Source organism: Melopsittacus undulatus, chromosome 12, assembly GCF_012275295.1.
Source record: "Melopsittacus undulatus isolate bMelUnd1 chromosome 12, bMelUnd1.mat.Z, whole genome shotgun sequence".
Classification (NCBI taxonomy): Eukaryota; Metazoa; Chordata; class Aves; order Psittaciformes; family Psittaculidae; genus Melopsittacus; species Melopsittacus undulatus.
In genome coordinates, this window is record NC_047538.1 from 14,960,149 (window position 1) to 14,980,408 (window position 20,260).

The 20,260-nt window shown below is 39.6% G+C and overlaps 1 protein-coding gene across 8 annotated transcripts in view; it reads right to left on the reverse strand.

Annotated features, from left to right (window-relative positions):
• The window catches only part of ARVCF (ARVCF delta catenin family member), a 278,579-nt gene that overhangs the window by 71,835 nt on the left and 186,484 nt on the right, over positions 1-20,260 (reverse strand). For all 8 annotated transcript variants that reach the window (XM_034068130.1, XM_034068129.1, XM_031047772.2 and 5 more), the window contains 2 exons: positions 12,566-13,173; positions 3,133-3,632 (listed from right to left, as the gene is read on the reverse strand). In XM_034068130.1, the coding sequence (XP_033924021.1) occupies positions 3,133-3,632; positions 12,566-13,173 (1,108 nt within the window). The remainder of the gene's footprint in view (positions 1-3,132; positions 3,633-12,565; positions 13,174-20,260) is intronic.

The window sequence follows — 20,260 nt, forward strand, 5'->3', positions numbered from 1 at the left end:
AGAACATCTGGTAAAAGAGAGATGGCATTAACCCAGAGAAGGTTCTTAAATTCTGCTAAAACCAGCACTACCTGAAAAGAAGAAGCTACAGACTTGCTTAATCTGGCAGTAGTGCTGTACTGTACTGGTACAGCATGCTCCCAGAATTGCATGTCAATACGTGTCTACCTTGTGTTTTCCAAACATATCCTGGGAAGCAGTCAAGTGACCACACTTCTGACACATCAAGTCTCACTCATTCAGCACCGATCATCACACATCCGATTCCTCACCTCATGCTCCACTGCCACTGCATCTACCTCTTATGCATTTTTAACATGTTGATGTGGCTGTTTTCCCACTCCATTAACCCACTGACCAGGCCCAGCTGGCTGGCCTAACTCACACTGTTCTAGACAGCTGTGGCTGCTGCGTCAGATTACCAAGTAAATGAGAAGCCATGGAGCAGTATTAAAACTAAAGCTTTGACTCTCAAATTAGATGAGACTGATGCTCTCTTTTGCCAGGAAGTACCCTCTCCAGCTGTAAATAATGTCTTACTTGTAATGCTCCAGTGTACCCCATTTGGCAGGCAGGCAGTGTCCCACACCCAGAGAAGCAAAACTTCAAGACTGGAAATGTTCTTGAATTTGGACATCTGAAGTATTTAAATCTCCTTAAAGTGCTCAAATCTCTTTGGAAAGTAGGATTATTTTATCATTTGTCCACATCTAGGATGACCAGTTGATGATTACAATTCAGCCTTCCAACAGCAGCTAGTACTGAGTTACAGAAATATTAAAATACTTAAAAGTCATTGTGTACTAAATTTGAATTTGCAGCCTGTTAAAAGAAATAAACAAGCAAACCTAGTATGCTGTTGTTTTATCTGCCTCCTCACAGATTTCACTCCAGATAGAACACAAAACTTTCATGGCAAAGGCAGACACTGGTTTATCACTAGAGAAAAGTACCCAAGTAGGAAGTCAAGATTTCTACCATGAGAACACCAGAATTGTGATCTGAGTTTTCTGAGGCTGCAAAACACAGTCCTTTTGTATCAGTCCTGGCTGGATGCTCTCTTTGTACTTCAAGTTGGCTCTTGTTTCTCTGCTGACTTCTGCAGCTCATTTTTCAAATGGACAATTCCACATTATCAGCTGATGCTTTGAACACTGACTGCAAGTACACCAGCCCCAGTCACAGAGAGATTACTAGAATACTATTCTATATTGACACTTGAATGTCTCACACCGGATCTGAAAGGTATCATTTTAGAAATGGAATGAAATTATTCCTGGTTAGGCAGAGATTAAATGCACATCATCTGTTGCTGGACATCTGTTTAAGTTAATACCCTTAGTATTCCTGGTGTTCCTTAGTAAGGGGAAATGAAGAGCTTTAAATAGCAAAAACTGTATTAGAATAAATATACTGCATTTACTTAGCAGGAACTACTATCAAATAAAATGCATTTGAACTGAAAAGTAATCAATCAAACAGAAATCCAAGCAATCACCATTTAGTGTGAAAAGGGAAAACATCCAGTTTGGTTTTGCCCATCTCAAGTGACTGATTACCACTTAGTGTTATAACGATATTCCTTCAGAGTAAATTATAGATCTGTTTCTCCTTTCTTGAATCTAAAAAAAAAAAATAAATTTATTCCTTCCCAGCACTCCAGAAATGAGTTTTGAGTAAATCAGAGCAGTAGATAAACAGATAATTTTTCTTTAAATAAAAGATTTAAGTCAGCCATCATACTAAATGAGTGCAACAAATGGAATGTAACTACTACCAACAGAGTTTCCATGTTAAAAGACAAAGCATAGACAGCAATCAGAGCACAACCAACACACAGTACTTAGATGTTCTCTGACAAAACAGACTTTTATAGTGAGCTAGTAAAACACCCCTGCTGATTTCTACACTGTATATTTAGACCTAGTTTGCTAAATCTCCTATAATGGATGGGGGAGAACAGTTGGAACACCCAAGGTCACTGTTCATCTCAAAGAATTATGATTACCAGTAAAAGCTTGCTATAATTTTTTGAGGCAATTACAGAATTATGATGTTTGCTTCTAATGGCTTAATCCATGTTTGCAGTAGGGTATGCTGGAGAATCCAACACTGATAAGATCGGGCAGCGGAACAGTTTCAGCCCTGGACCCATTTTCACACTCACAAAACTTTCTGAAAAATTCTGTTCTGGCACTGAAATTCATTGCAACTGCCCTGGTCTCCATCCAAACATCCCCTGTAGCTTCTGAGAAGAGAAAAGGAAATCCATTTCAATCCTCATGAGTTATGGGAGACTGAAGAACAATATATTTCTCCTTAGTTTAAGAACTGACATACTTTTTCACCCTATTCCATTTAATGGCTGAACTTGGAAACTTGGCATATACTTTATTACTCTCTTTGGATGATGTCCAAAACTAAGTTCAAATAAAAAACAGGTTGAATAATGGAGTTATAAGTAATTGAAAACTCTCTGCAAAGTGTTCATGAACTCAGTAACTTCAAAAAGTAATTCTCCCATTTATGATTACTGCAACAAACCAGCTCTGTGCACAGAGCATCTAACAGCAAACTCTGCTCCTTAAAATATGAGTGTTCCATCTCAGAACTGCTGCAACATTATGCACAGCTCCAAAGTCCACAGCAACAAAGCTGGAAGTGTTCCTGAGGAGACTGACCATTCCATCAATACAAAGCAGTGGGACATGGCAGCAGGATTGTTTTATAAGTGATTAATAGGAAGTTTTAGATTAGCATAATTTACCCTATGATTATAACACACCGGGGGAAAGTGCATTACAAATTACCTGTCAATGAAGTTGCTATAACTCATTTAAGCTTCAGTAACTCAGCCACATGCATTTGCATGCTACATCCAAGATGCACCATCCATCTTCTCAGCAGCCAGGGAAACCCAAGTGTGCTACCTACACAGATGATCTTGATTTCCTCCTGAAGGGCACATTTGCCTTAGGCTTTCTGACACCACAAATATTGCGCAGCTAAAGAAACAGCTGCAGCTAGTGATCCACATTTTCCTCCAGTGCCCTGATCTCCAGAAATTCTTGTTCCTGAAGCTGAAAGAACCCCTCTAAAGAATAATTCATTAAAGAAACTACAGACACTGACCTGTAATTAGCTCTCTGACTTCCATGTCATTTGTTTTTCGCAATAGTCTGATCAATGCAGGGATCCCATCACAGTTCTTTATAGCCACCTTGTTTTCATTATCCTTCCCATAGGAGATGTTTCTGAGAGCCCCGCAGGCTTTACGATGGACCTCTGGCTTTGGATGATCAAGGAGACCCACCAAGATAGGTATCCCTTTGAGGTGCCTCACGTCCTTTTTGATTTTATCATTCTCGTAGCATAAGTGCTGCAAATAGGCTGCGGCGTTAGACTTGACTGGATCAATGGGGTGGCTGAGCATGGCAATCACTTCAGGGAGGTCAGGGTCCCTCCACCTGGGGTCTTTACGAATGCTGTCAATAGAGGGGGAGCGCTTCCCCAGGCGGTCAATACTAGCCATACTTCCTCTCTCTGGCTGTGCCAGCGGTGCTGCGTAGCCACCATGGAGGTAAGGTATTCTCTCTTCAACCATCTCTGTCTCGATGGGGTCATCGTAGCCCCTGTAAGAAGCAACAGTCCCAAGAGAAAGAAAGAGGGGGGGAAAAAAGTACATTTAAACACTCTGTACCTCTGAGTCTGTAGATGACCTTTAAGGTCCCTTCCAACCCAAACCATTCTATGATTTTATGTATGGAGATTTCAGCTATAAGCAACTCTTTTAATATCACAATCATCATTAGGGGCAGCATATTTACACTTTCGAGTTATTTATTTGTAGTAACTTGAAAATTAACCATAGCCGAGTATGAAGCAGTGATGGGACAGCGATGAGCAGTGTTTGTCTGGCTGGCAATGAAATGATGACAGGGACTGCAAGTTATCAAACAGATTGCTTTCATTTTGGTCACTTAGCAAAACAATTATGATAGAGCTGGATTACATTTAGTAGGAAACACTCAGCTTCATTATTGCCGCTACTTCTGTGGCCAACTAAAGTTGTAATTAAAGGCATTCAAGGCCTGGGCAGAGACCACAGATGCTTTTCAGGAAGTCTGAGAAGTTCCACTACATTTCCATGTTGACGCTCACACAAGCATACTGAACTCATCAATATATACATAACAGTGTCAAAGGTGATGTAAAACATAAGTTCCGAATCCACACATGTAATTAGAAAAAAAAAAAAAAAAAAAAAAAAAAAAAATCTATCTTGTACAGAATAATTTGGAATACATGTAAAAGGCTATTGGTCAAGAGGCCTGCATCCAACTTTTAATATCAAAGTAATTTGCTGGACATGCAAACCAAGTCCAGTACTCTGAGCATTCCTCTGCAGATCAGCACCTAACCTGGATCATTCAAGTCAATGATCTTAAGAGCTTAATACTCTTAAGATCATTTACAGCATTAGAATGAATGGCATCCATCTTCTTGTGCCATAATTTGGTGTGTGTAACTGAAGTAAGATCAGTCACAAACAGCTAACACATATATAGGTATTACTGTCCCAGTTCACACAAAGGGCAAAATTACAATCAAGGCAGTTGAAAATATACCCACACAGTACATTCTCACATGACAAACATCCATATTCTTAAAAACATGTAACTAAACCAGTACTTGACAAATATTTCTTTTTCTTTAGCAACCACCTCTTCAACTATAATCTGCAGCCTTCAGAAAAATATCCCTACCCCCTGTCTGATCACTTCCTACAACAGACAGAACAGGAGATTTGTAAGGCAAGGCATTTACAGCTTCAACATTTGTTTTTGAGATTCACTGATATACTTCATCCTTTATTCAAAATGACACTTTCATCCTTCAGAATATGCAGAGCTTTTGCAGAGGAGCTTCAGTGCACGTGCAGTGAGATAACACGTAAGTCCTTAGGAGAAGTACAAAAGGAAATCTGAAGCTTGTGAACAGTGAACGCACTGGTCACAAATTCTTCAGCTTTAAATGTGAATAAGCCCCCAGGGTAATATGGCAACTTGCACCTCAAAGTTATGAGCTCCCCAAACACTTCCAACTTTGCAGTCAATCCTCTCTCAGGCTCTGCCCCAAAGGTTCACACCAGCTTGCTAACCTGGCTGAGGGGAACAAAGAGGTGAAGTGACCCACTGGGGAGCTGAATCAAATTTCTAATTAATCCCACTGTTTTAAACCTCAGTCTGGAAGATTTTTCTTCTTCATCCTCCTTTCCCTCTAATACTACTCTTAACTGATATTAACATAAACTGACATTAACATAAACTGACATTATTCATATATATAAACAGCAGCAGCTTTTTGCCTTACTCTTCTTTTCCTGGACAGGTAACTACAATACTAGGTAGCTAATCTCAGTCAAGTAAGTAGTTTTAATTGCTACAAAATGATTCTTATAAGCTTTCATTTTAATCATTGACTGATGTAACTGAACAATTTCTGATGTCATTTTGAATGAAGTATAGACCATTAGAACTCAGAAAGAAAATGGAGCTTGCTGTTATCCTGAAGGGACTGCTAATTAAACGAGACTCTGGGGAGAGAAGCAACTGGAGGTGGAGACTGAACTGAATCTTGTACAATTAATGCTTTTAATGTTAAAAGCTCCTCTGCTGACTTTAAGTTGCTTTAATTGCTGTTCTAAACCATAAACTGAATGAAAGGAAAAAATGGGCCAGTATCCAAAACTCAGAATGAATCTGAAGAAATCCTTTTATCAATGCAGTTATTTGTGTATGTATAATTCAGTACTTGATCTACACAGTAATTTACAATGTCTGGACAGCTGTTGTAGTTTCCCTCACAGAACAAAGCTGTTTCCATCACTCCAAGAAGAAAGTAGCAACACTGAAAACATTTACTCTTGAGCATATACACAGGGCAGAGGTAAAAACAAAACCCGTTAACTACTCCTCAAACAAAATTCTGGGTTTAGACCTATAAATTTGGGAAAACCAGCTTTAAAAATACAGCAAAACCTCTGGTTCTCAAGCTCATCCTCATGTTAAATTCTTTCAAGCTAAATTCTTACTGACTGTGTAAAAGTAGCAAAGGACTGATTTCAATAACCACCCCCTGCACAGTTCTTGCTTGCTTGACTTGCTAATTGGTAGTTCAACATGCCTCAGCCCTCTGAGCTGCTCACAAGAACCTGTATACCACCTCAGTTACACCTGCACAATTTAGTTTCTCTCTCCTTCTCTGCCATGCAAATACACAAAGATAATTACTGTCTTGGGATGCAGTTTGTTTGCACTATTTCCATGAAGCCTTCCAAACAGAACCACACAGATGAGTCCATCTTCCTCTAGTTGATTCCTCTCCTCTGAGCCACACAAAGCTCCTTGGTTTCATTACATTTGCCTAAAATGAAACTTGTTGGGACTTTAAACTGCAGCACTCATGACAGGAGAGAGCACTACATAACTCCAGTACCAACAACAGTAATTTTTGATTGTCTACACTAGTTATTAAATATAAGTGTGAATAACTGAATAATCAGTTCCAAAAAAAAGAAAAAAAATCACATCCCAACTTGCTACTTATTCTAACAATTTCTTTTTGTTAAGAGAGGTTTTTCTTCTGTTATTCCAATACAAAGCTACTGATGTACCAAAGACAGCCAACAGGCTTTGATGATACCTGCCTTTAATGATCGCTCTCTGGTGTAATCCCCAGGACATGGAGCTGGGGTAGAAGAACATAAGGGAAGATGCTGAGAGCTTCCTGCTGCAGGGAAGAGGTTGCAATTCTGAGTGCTGTAGGTACAGACAGCTGCATTTAGGATGAATATGAAGGTGGTGGTGGGGAAGGCAGCACTGCTCAGAACCCACCAGCTACTGTTCTGTGATGAAGAGCTGCCCATAGCACGTACCGATGGCCCCATCCCCACAGAAGAAGTAAAGCATCCTCAAGGAAACAGACCCTGAACCATAAATTATTTTTAACAACTGTTGGCATTTTTGGACAGTCCCATTCTTACATGAAACATTCACTTATAACTCTGTTCCCACCAATCTCTACCTCATTCTGCTGGACCATCTCCTTAGTGGAAAAAACAGGATTACACAACACAACCATTTCGGTACACAAAGACAAGTACTTTGAAACAAGACTGTTTCTTAAGTATCTGTAGAGAAAGGATGAGCACAAGAAGCACCCTTGTTGAAATAAGCCCTTCCAGAACAGATCCAACATATCCTGTAAGATGAAACAATGTCAAGAGCACTGATTAATGCACCAGTAACAAACCCCAGTGTTTACCTGGCAGCAAACGTAACACCTGGACACTTGACCCTTCAAGATCCTCAATAGCTATCTAGAAACTCTGAGATACTGGTGTGAACTCAAGAACTGTACATGAAAGCTCAGTAAAGGCAAGTATCTCATCACACCAATTCAAGTTCACATGACTCAATACAGTGATCAAATATGGAGAAGGGAAGCTCTAAATACCAGCTTTACCATTGCTTAACAGCACTGAAGGGAGGCAGTTTCACAAAACAGATCATCTGCAAAGGAGCAAAATACCTGACCAGAGAGTGCAATGCAGAACTATCACAAGGCCTTCGGTGGCCTTGGCAGACAGATCCCCTCTCTCTCCATGTGAATAAAGATGGTCTGGCCCAGTTCAAGTCCCAGCTCCCCCCATTTAACAGGGGGCTTGGCAACAGGGAAGGACACAGTGTGCAAAGAGCAAAGAAATCAAAGGCATGCATCTATTTGGGAGTTAAACACAGTTTCTGAAGTAAAATGAATAAAATCAGCAACACATTTACAGAGAGGGTAAAGAAATCATCCTGAGCCAGACTGGTGGAAACCAAATCCATTTTTTCCCCTTCATACTAGCAAAGCAGCTACACTGGAAGGGAAAGGCACTTGATTCAGAATGACTAATGAGAGCTTCAGCAGATACAGTCGTCTGTGCTGAGGCGGCCAAGAGCTCTTTACGCTCGGGACTGAAGAGATCTGGTAGTATGCCAGAGTTGCTGACTACAAGCATCTTGCCTTCCATCTGTTTGTAGCAAGGCAGCTGAGTTTTCAGGATGCCATGGGTCTCACTAATCACCTGTCTTAGGGAACTGATAAAAAACATTCTAGCACAGATAAAAACTGTAAGAGAGCTATAGATTTATTATCTTCCTCATGGCTTCAACATAGGCAAATTTAAGTGAACAAGTGAAGGATTTACACATTTAATCCTCAACAATTTATGTAAGTGTTACATTCATCACAGTGTGCAGCTGGTGTCTGCTTAGGATAAAAGACCAGAAAGGCTTGGAATTTCAGCAGGGAACCTCATGCCAGAAACTGAAAAGGAAATCTAAAGACTTTGCAGAATGAGGTCCTACTTTTGCCATCCTCTGCTCCCTGACAGGAGGGCACACAACAGGATTTCAAAACTGGACTGCATCCTCTGCTGAGACAAGTCTGAGTCATGGGCTGTACGGGTAACCACCAAAATTCCCTTGAAAGCTGCTAATAGATGAGCTGACTCATGTTACCTCCTGCCACATGAAACTCAACCACACGCCAGTCTTCTGCTGCCAGATCAACAAACTGAGATCTAAGAACACTCAGAAAAAAAACCACATTTTCTAAACTGTCTGCATTTTGATTTTGCTTCACCCTGTTCTGCCCAGGCATGTCCATATACTCCTGCCCCAACAAAGAAAACATGCCAATGCTGCCTATATCCTACTAGTACACTTAATGGCTGGGCATTAAACAAGAGGTCTGTCTACAGACAGACCTAAGGATGGGTGCTGCGGTGAGATCACTCTTGGAATGGGTGAAGTTAGGCCAGAAGTGCTGACTGAAAGTACATTTACAAATGTAAACCTTTATATTCTAGACTGAAAAAATACACCAGAAGTAGAATGTGACTAATATGTATGTGACAGCGAAACTCTCACACTGTCTATACATAACAGAAGCAAGAGACCTACTGTTACTTAATCGTAAATTCAGCTCGTTTCCTGGTAATAATAATTTGGACCATCAAGTGACAACCAAATATAGTCTCAGTCTCTTAGATCAGGCTTCTGCCATAGAAAATTTAACAGCAGAAAAGTGTTTTGTTGTTGATTTAGTCACCATTAAAAATGCATATCCTGCCTAGTCTGGAATAGTAACACTGGCAGTAGCTGCTCTAGGCTCTTTAGGGGTTAAAAAAAAAAAAAAGGAAAAAAGTCCCATGAATGCCAGTACAAGTGCAAACTGTAGTGATCCACTCAGGAAATAAAGTTGTCACAGAGGCAAGAAATGAGAAGTTGAACAGAAGATAAATTTTAAAAGTAAGATGAATTATGACTTGCCATTTTTTTCTGATCTGTGCTAACTCCAATTTAATGATTAAAAATATTTAATAGTAGGGATGGGATTTGTGCATGAAACATATTCAGTACTTCCTAATTCTCTTTCAAAAAGGACTGTATATAAACCACCTTGCAACACCATAAGACTATGTATTTTTAAAGACTATAATAAACCCCCTCCTGATTTAATAAAGGCAACCTACCATTTGAAGAAAAAAGGGCATAAACTCAATTAAAGATGTTTAAATATCTTCACAAGTTAATTTGAGTAATATTAAATAACTATTATCAAAATGTCTCTCACCCCAATTTATTAGGCAATCTGACACAAACCAATCCAGAGCACATGCTGAAGAACAGAACATCAAGTGCCAGGTACAGTTGCAGAAAATAATATATCTTACATCAGTAACTGAGTATAAAAGAAAATAAGAAACAAACCCAGCCAGAAGCACTGGGGAGCCAACAGAGAATATCTGCCTTTGTGCAGTTATCTGGATCTGCAGATGTTTGTGAAGAGGCATATTCTTCCCCAATTTAAAGTGAAATATAAGTAGCTTAAAATGAAGCTGGTGATGACAGAAGGAAAGCACAATAGATATTTATTTCTGTGATCAAATGGAGCATGCAAGGGATTGAATGAATAATCATACTACAAATCCTGTTGGACAAGGAACCCCTCCAGACACAGCTAGGAGGCCTCTTTATCACATGGGGTGAGATGTACTACCGTGGATTCAGATAAGAAGTTTCCATTCAGTCCCTTCAGACAGAACAGCATCAAAACTAGGAACTATCAGCCAGGATCCTTATTCTACCTTTAACCTATTAACAAATGAGGGCAGCACTTACTGGGAAGAAAACGAGAGAATAACTGCAGTTTCCGCAGAAATCCAAGAGAAGTCTGTTTGTGGCATGATGGAGATGTCCAAGCTGAAAGACGTGTGATGTAGAGAAGCTTCTAATATGTTGTTATACCCACTCTAAACATACAAACTTTCTGAAATCAAAGGTGCTATCAATTTATCACACTCATTTAGTAATTTTCACAAGGAATAACTTATTTAAAAAAACCTAGAAAGGAATAATCAAGTAGTAATTACCCTCACCTAATACAAAGCACTATTTGTAGTCTTCAGTTCCTTGCAGATCAGTAGCATATCTGAAATGCAGGTTTTTTGAATTGTTCAAGTTTTTCTTTGAAATGTCAAAAATTAACTACTTATGAAGAAGCCCCTCATACAACCTTCTTATGTTCTCACCAGCTGAATTTTGCTGCCACAGTCAGGCTAATTACTTGTCAAAGCTTCTTGATCGTATTTAATATGGAAGAAACCCTCACAATAAAAGAAACCTAAAAAAAAAAAATTGTGAATTGGTCCTATCTAAACTGCAAGGAACAATAAATCAAAGACATGCTTAAACCAAACAAAAGCTTAAAAATGCAAATGGGTAGGTTATAAGAATACATTTAATTATTCATCATGCCTAGTTTGAAAAACATTAATAAACATTTAAAAGCACTGCTGCCTGACTGCTTTTAACAAGAACTGTAAACTTGTGTAGATGCAGGGGAACAGCAAACAGGGTCTGATAGACTGAACAGTATTTTAGCACCTACTGTCTGCATGTATTCCCTTTTGCCCCATAAAACACTAATGTGTTTATGTAATATGATGTGGTTCCACTAGTTGATGAGCTTGCAAGATCAAAGATGACACAAGGGACTTAAAAAGTTGTTCTGGGAGTTATGCCTTGATACTCCATCCCTAGCAGTGTTCAAGGCCAGGTTGGATGGGGCTTCAGCAACCTGGTTTAGTGGAAGGTGTCCCTGCCTGTGGCAGGGGTTTGGAACTAGATGAGCTTTAATGTCCCTTCCATCCTAAACTATTCTACAATTTATTCTATGATACCTTTTCTCTCTTTTTTTCTTTCAAAGTAGATAATGATTTGCAGGTGCCTGATTCCACTGAACTTCCAGAAATGTGAAGGAAGACAGATCTAGGAAAGTAGGGAAGGAATCATGAAAAACATAACATGTTCAAGTAGTAGCACTCCAAGACGAGAGTGAAAGGGCCTACCCAAATCCCAAGAATTACTGCTGAAGTGAAGGCTTCAGTTAGAAGTGTTAAATCCAAAGAACATCTACACACACAGGGGCAAATAGGTGACAAGACTTTTTACAGCTCTGGAAACTAAATTAAAAGGAAAATAGTGAGAACTAATTCCACATCAAAACATGAATCATGAGGACATGACTTCATGCAAACACACAAAAGTTTGTACACTGCTTCGAGAACAAAATATACAAGTTTTGTAGGTTCATATACAGAAGATAACTTTCAGCTGAGTAATAAGCCTCTCTTCCCAAGAAGAGAGCAAAAGCTGACAGCTGCAAGCCCAGCATAAACAACTAAAATCAGAAAATATGGCATAAAATGGAACATCCCCTGGAAAGGGGACTGAACCAGAAGTAATTTGTGACTGGTCACAAATGAAGTTACATTAAGTGCAAACCAGATGCTTTTATCTCCTCTTCATGCAGGCACAAGACAAAATAATGATCTGGTTTTACAAAATGTTTAAATACTTCAGTAAGCTTAAGCACAACCTGGACTGAAATGGTTGTACTGCACAACCTGCAGCTGAGGGTGTGCAGTTAGCACAGGATCAGCAGCTGAAGCTGTCAAATACCTCACAAGACAGCTTTTATCCAACAAGGCATCCCTTCAACACCAGGTATCAGCTCCTCTGGAACCCCAACCAGCTGTTCAGAATTTCTGTTCAGCAGATGTACACGTAACCAGACCTTTCAGAAGTCTCACAGATTACAAATTTCTCTTTTCACCTTGCTAGTGTGGGATGTCTTCAGGACAACACAATGTAGTCTCAACTGTTCCTTAGAAGAAAGGAAAAACGTAACTCGGCACTCTCCTAACAAGATCATCTCTTTCTTTGTAAATTTAACCTAAACTAATGAGCCCAGAAACATAATGAGAAGGCTCCTGATCACTACCCCTCACTCCCTTCTAAATTTCATGTGCATTTTACAGTCATTTATGGGCTAACAAAATGACAGGTTCTACCTGTTTTTCTTTCAAGTGATTCCAGAACTTAACATACCATTAAGAGTTCAAGTAAGCAAAAAAAAAAAAGCTACATTATAAAAAATAAATGTATTTTACCTTCCTTTATGAGGTCTTCCTCTCTCTGGCACACCTGCAGATGTCCTCCGATTCACAGTGGAATAATCAGGGTCCAGTTCATATCCTTCATCATCGACTCCAAGGCTGCGGTTATCATCTTCCAGTCCATAGGGCTCTGGCTGGAAGCGTTCTGGCTGGGAGCGGTTCAAATCAATGTTGCTACCCACTGGCACCTGAGGCTGGGCAACTGGACCGTAGTTATCCCTTCTGCTTGGCAAAGTGAAGCTACCATCATCTGGCCTGTAACTGTTTCCTGGCACGTAGGCATAGCGAGGACGGTAGTTGACACCACGAGACAAGCTGCCATAGTTATCAGATAGATCGCCATAACCATCATGACCAATATAAGGGCGATACTGACCCTCATGACTGTCAGGGTACGAATCGTTGTAGCTGTTGTAAGATCTATTTAACGTGGATGATGCTTGTGGTGTAATGTACCGCTCCCCATTCTTCATGTACCTTCTGTCTATTGAATCTGTGTAGCTGCCCATGGGAGAGGAGCCATCCATTGATGGCAGGCCATCAGGCCCAAGTGGCACCTGACGCACTGTTCTGGTGGTGACTGTTTTAACCATTTTGGTAACCTGTGAAGAAACAGCAAACGAACAGGTTAATTTTCTCCTTGCTGCACAACACGCTGAGACATGCAGTGAACTGGAACAGTAAAACAGAGAGAGATAATCACAAAGCATAAAAGACAGGTCACAGAGCCAGAGCTGAGGGCACTCTGGGACTCCTGCAAATCAAAACCATTGCAGCCATGTGACAGCATGTGCAAGCAGTGCAAAGTCATCTTACCAGTTCATACTTGCCCAAAAGGCTTTCAGTAGGCATCTTTCCTAGAGCAGACTTCAAAATGTTGAGAAGCCACAGCCTGTCCTCTCACAATCAGCACAAATACCACATCACATCCTCTAGTTTGACAGAAATACAGTTACATGTCCCTGCCTGATTTGGATAATTTGTACTGATGCATAACTTGCTCAAATATGGCTGTAATACTTAGGAAACCATGATCTCAAACAGAAAAATTTTGGACTTCAAGCTTTTAGACAGCACAACTACTTTCTCTTTTAACGTACACTTACACCCAGCCACCACCACACAAGCCCAACGGGTAGCTGTCATTCCAATTTTGGGTGACTAACAAATTTGCAGTAACAAACACTAATGCCACAGAACTTTTTCAACTGCAAGTACCCTAAACATACTGGACCAGACAAACTCGTTTAAAACATTAAAGAAGTCTGCAGACAAATACATCTTTACCTTTTCTTCCTATAAAGCACATTTAATTTCAACACAGTATTAGTCTATTTCCCATAAATGATGAAAACTAGAAATGTTTAGGGTCCAGAAAGCCCTTATGTTCAGGGATTTTGCTAAAGGGTAAGAACAAAGACTCCTCAAGAGCTTTCAAGAATGTTCTGATTTCATGGGAAAAGGTCTGATAATCTGCGTAAAACAGTGCTGGACAAAAGCCACTATTTACAAACTAGCAAAGGGCCTTCTGTTTTAGTTGGTATGTGGTGTCCATCATCTTCTGTGCCATTTTCCAGAGTGACCACCACTCTCTTTTAGAGAGAATACAAAGTCCAGGCAGAAGCCAAACTACCCTTGGTTACCCTAACCCTAATAAAGTTACTTTAACCTACAACAAAGTTACCCTAACCCTAGTAAATGCTGACTTTGTAAAACAAACAAACACCACTAAAACCATCACCACCAAAAACCAACCAACAAGACAACCAAACAACAAAACAACACACCACAAGGATGAGTGACAGAATCAATCCACCAGAGAGTATTATATGAAGAGAGGGGACGAACACCAACATTGTTAAGAGACATTTTGGGTTACTAAAATATTAAAGGTAAATGACACATTTCTTCCTGTAAGCCACAGACTGAACTACATACATCAAGAGAAACAGTGACTATAACATGTATGCCTGGATTGCTTAGTGTAGTCTAAATAGATATTTTGACCTATAGCCTCTGATTTAAACATTTAGATTGGCACCAGATTAGCCAAGCTGCTGTTAAAACAAAATAATTAGAGTGGGACTCTTGAAACCGCTCCAGACATGTCCTCCAACCAGATGTTTTCACACAGACACACCAAACAGCAAAAATTTACCCAAACAGCATTTCTTTTCCTAGAGGCATCTGTGAGAAAATGATACTTCAGCCTAATGGAGTAATGAAATCCTGCAAGACTGAAAGCAGCACAAATGGCTCTCCACCATCAGAGTAATTAAACAGCATCATGATGTTGAATAAAGCATAGCCAGGTACCAACACAACCTTTGTAGCTAATTTGGGCCAGAGCCAAAGAAATTGCCTCTTCAACCCAAAGGGATTTCCTTAGCAGGTAAACCTCAGGAAAGATGTTAGTTTTTCATGCCTCCAAACCTTCCATTCTCCCTTGTTTTAAAAGCACACATTTTTATAACTAGAAGGAAGGAAAGTAGAAACCAAATATTTATTTCATGATATAACATTCAACAGCTGTTTTTGCTTATTACCTGCACACAATACTTGTACTTTCCACTCAGTTATCAGCATGACCACTGTCATGGCATTTATAAAACTAGACAGCATTTAGAGAAAAGAGAGAGCTGGCATAGCTTACAGTAGCTCTTTGTGAGGTGGACATACAGAAGGCCACACAGCTCAGTACTCTCCTACTGAAGTATGAAACAGTAGTCCGATTCAAAACAGTATGTTCATAAGTGATCTTGTAAGAGTAAGAAAAACAGCATTTCCCGGGCCTGAAATACAAGAGTTTTGCAAAGCAACAACAAAACTGGATGCAAAGTGCTGGTCCTTTGTATTCTTGAATTTAGGAACCAGTAACAGGAATAACAGGAAGTAAAGTAATGCTTCAACAATCTGATGACTCAGAAATTGATACTTTTGCTCAGGAAGGAACAAAGAGGCAGCTTTCTAGATGCCAGGCAGAGCACTCATATGAGCTCAAAGCCCTTTCAGCACTTTTCCAAAGGAGTCAGATATTTTAAACATTAATTCTGAGGTTTGCTTTTCAAGGCCTACATTGCCATGCACATGGTTTGTCATGTGTAATTTTTCATAAACTTGTCAAGATCAGACAATGCAAAATGCCTACTGCTAAATACGCCACCGTCTGGCTGCAGCAGTAGCACAGAAGAAGAACAACCTTTGACCTGCAGCATCCTTTGACAGTCTTTGTAGAAGAGGCATTGCTGCTGCATGTCTTAACCCAGTAGCCTACTGCCAATTCTGGATGCTTGCTCAGTTTTGACTGCTGGTTTTCTTTCAGAATCATAATTATTAAACAGAATGAGGAAACACAACACAGAAATTTTATGGCAAGGACATTTGTCTACCAATATTCAGTATGTGTACACACACACACACTCATACACACAAAAAAAGCAGTTTCAGAACACTTGCAAAAGCAATTCCTATATAATGATCAGTTCCCCTTACTGAGTTTTTCACCATCCTCTCTATAGAGTATTTACAGAGAGTACTTTTTTTATATGACAACACAGATTCATTTGCATTTTTCTCCCCAATTTGTCTTACTTTTCTGCCTTCAAGACTAGCACAGACAAGTTTTCAATGGCTATAGCTAGTCAAAAAGATACACTTAGCATCAGCCCTCGCATGTAGGAACAAGTCTGCAATGTTAGCACAGCTTCACCTTTATTATTTTCTGAATGCTGTGCCTATTAACAAGTAGAAAGAATCGGGGCAATCCAAAACCCCGTCAGACACATAAAAAGGAACATTTCACTGAAGCATTAAAGAACACATTTCTCATAGCATAAAAGCATTCACTAATGCTAAAGGTGTTATGGTGGGGCAATCAAACCAAGTCTTGTATTTTGAGAGGGAGAGGGAGTATTTGCACTCATGCCTCATTTGTCAGGGGTAGGCACTGAGATAGAAGATTTATCATGCGATAAACAGACTTTGTTGCCTGTAGGACTATAAAGGGAAGCTTTTTGGAAGCAATTAGCCAGCATACAGAGGAAGGGCGATTTATTAGGTTTCCAAGCAGTAAAAAAAAAAACAAAACCAACAAAAAACAACCAACAAACCAAGCATCTTTATTTCAGGAAATCCAGCTCAAGGGAATGTTTCATTTATATTTCTTAAAAGAACAGAGCAGTCTTGAGCAGCTGACAACACAGTAATCTTCTCTCCCAGCATTTCTGTGGTTTGCTTAATATGGATGCATTAGCCAGAAAGAAGGAAGCTAATTCCAGCTGGGAGTCCCAGCAGACTGTCTTGTCTGAGAGACACCTGATCCTCCACATGCATCCAATCTTGAGAAAGATTTATTAACATGAACTCCTTACTACAGATATGCTCTAAAGAAAAATTTAGAGATACAAGTTACTTTGAGGAAGTCTAATTTGACTTCCTCTGTTTACTTTCCATCTTTAAAGAATACCTGCTTAAAGAGGTCTTTTAGCCCAAGTACAAATCAAAGGTGTTCAATTGTTTCAATGCAACAGAGTAGCACATGAAAGCTTCAATTTACTTCCCTATGAAAAAGCTGTCTGAGTATGCTTAAAATATATTTGCAATTCCTTACTCCTTGTAAACTATATTAAAGCCTCAGCCACAGTAAAAAATAAGTTCCAACATACCAGCTTATTCAGGCCCTCTGCAAACAAACTCCTAAGACTGAAGAGTAGTGCTTTCATTGCTGCTCCTTGACTCCAGAATTTAAGCATATTTCAGGTTTATGGACCTACCCATGGTTCTCTTGCCCCAGATAGCAATTATTATGTTAAATGATCCTCCTGCAGGATCCATAATAATATTTTCACTAATTCTATTTCTGGAAATACCTTTGTCAATGGAACACAAAGTAAAGATGTACACACCTGAAGCAGTTTCTGTATTTTTCTGTCCCTCCTCCTTTTATTTGTCTTGAAGAACGGGAGACCAAACATGAAAATATTCAATGATTTGACTTCCTGAATGCACATGCAGATGTCTCAAAGTGCACAGTGCTCAGACAAGAGGAGGACAGAGTACTGAGATTTCAGTTGAAGCGGGCTATCGCAGTCAAATGCAATAGTCTTAACCAGTACCTATATTTTTGCCTTCCATTTTGTTATTGAGGGTGGTTTTCCATTTCCCCTCCACCTTTTTTTTTAAATATAAATTAAGTACATTATAAAAGCTGACAGAGGAAAAAAAAATTTTGAAACTATGTCATAAAATAGAAAACAGATGAGAAGGAATGCACAAGGATAAAGCAGTCTGACATTTCTGAGAGCTCAGTTTTGAACTATGGCCTGTAAAAATTATCATACCAAGCAGGTTGAAGCTATTACCTTTCTATTAAACACTGTGTAAGAAATCACCCCATAGGTTTTCAAAACAACAGCTCAAATTTCTCCCCTTCAATTTTAAGCTTAAGGCCTTTGACTTTGTTTGAGATCCATTCCTACTCTATGACATAATTCACTTGAATTTTCTGCAAAGTTTGAAGAACTGCAGCTTGGGGTACCTGGCACCATCACAACAGAAGAGTTTCGATCACAAGCAATTTTGCATCACTGGTACTAGGAAGTGGGAGCAGCAGTTAATCACTGTTGGGAAAGGTCTGGTCTTCCTGGTATCAAAAAGCACAAATGGATGGACTACAAATTAAACAACTTTGTATACAGATTGATCTTGCAGTTTATTACCATAAACCATCATTTTCAATAAGTGACCTAAATCTCTCCAATCTTTTATAATTTCAAAGATAAAAATAAAAGGTGCCTGAAGAAAGAAAAAAAAAAGCAAACTAACACAAGCAAAACACACATCTAATTTGCTTTTCTGAGTTCTCTTGAGCCACTTACAAACAGGCCCTTTAACACATGGCAGTGTTCCAGCTGATGGGCAAGAAGTGGTAGTCTCCCCCCAAGGTGACTTTCACTGTTGTAGCATGATAGGTCTTTGGCTTCCAGAGAGCTTATAAAGTTGAAATGAAGCATTATCTGCTACATCTTTTGTGCAGTGAACGTTATGTAGGGACTTAATACAGTACTAAGAGAATAACAGTTTGGGGAAAATTACTCAGAGGTATCTCATTTTGAAAAGGCAGATGTTCTCCATTTAAAAGATGTCAAATATTAAATTCCATTATGCCTTTCTTCCTGCCTCACTGCTACAAGCATCTTCAGAGATGCAGGGAAAAGCATAGAAAAACTGTCAATGCTTCTGGAATAAGGCTGTTCACTTACTATACTACTGGAGAGAATAACCTCTATAAATTATGGTTTTCAAACAATGAGGGAAGGGGAATAAAGAAACAGCAGCATTCAGGAGCTTTCACATCTGTAGCCTTTGCTCTGCTTCATTTCAAAAGCTGGAATTTTAGAGGTATTACACTCCAGTGAGATAAAGATTCACAGCATTTAGCATAAATGACAATTTTCTTCCGAAGAATCAAAAGTACATACTAAACGGCATTAAGTACTGTGTCCAATTTTGAGCTCCCAGGTTCAAAACAGACAAGAAACTATTGAAGAGGGTCCAGAGGAAGGCTATGAAGATGGTTAGTGGACTGCAGCACCCCTCTTTTCAGTGGTGCCCAGTGACAGGATAAGGGGCAACAGGAACAAACTGAAAGAGAGGAAGTTTCACCTGACTATGAGGAAAGACTTCTTTGAGGGTGACAGAGTACAAGGCAGGCTGTCAAGAGGTTGTGGAGTCTCCTTCTCTGGAGACATTCAAAATGGGCCTGGACACGTTCCTGTGCAACCTGCCCCAGCTGAACCTGCTTTAGCTGGAAAGGCTAAACTAGATGATCTCTAGAGGTCTCTTTCAACCCCAACCACTCTGTGACAAGCCAGCTAGAAAAGAAAACACACACTGGGAAAACATCTCTGGTCTCTCTGTCAGAGGAAGCATCTTGTGCTGCCAATTTATTTGCAAAACAAATTTGCTGGAGAGTCTTCTAGCTACAGAAGTAGCACAAATAGGTTCTAAACCCTTCCTCAAAAAGGCCTTGAGCAAGCACAGCAATGCAGAGGCTTAAAGCCTTTATGTGTATGTTGTCCTGACTACCTTAACTGATCAAAGAAGAACAAATAAAAGGGCTGAGCATAAAGCTATCCCCAATAATACTGCATGAACACACTACAACCATCTAAAGTTTAAACATTAGCCACATTAGGTATTACTGAAGATAGATATGAGGATTTCCACAACAGGAAATAATGCTCCTTTAGAAGGATAAAAAGTACCTGCACACTAGAACCAAGGCCAGATCTGCATGGGGCATAGAGGCTGTTCTTTCCCACTCCCTTTTCTGTTTTAATCTGGGAGGACACAAAACAGCAATTTCTGGGCTCAACAAAGATCCTACACTACTGCACAGTGCATCCAAACGGACATGTGTTTGCATCTCTCATCCCAGAGAAATGCTTTCCTTTGCTGTCCACATCTGAGCAGCAAGGTCAGAATTTTGTCCCTGCACACAGGTATTAAGAAACTTAATTTTCTTTGTAAGGCTCTCACATACAACAGTATAACCTACGAAAACATTATGACAATACCTATTAGAACTGATAGTAAGCCAATACTAATTAACTCCTGGACACTTAACTGATGCTACTAAACCCCAGTGACAGTACTTCTCATTTACACATTTCCCACGAAAACCAAAAA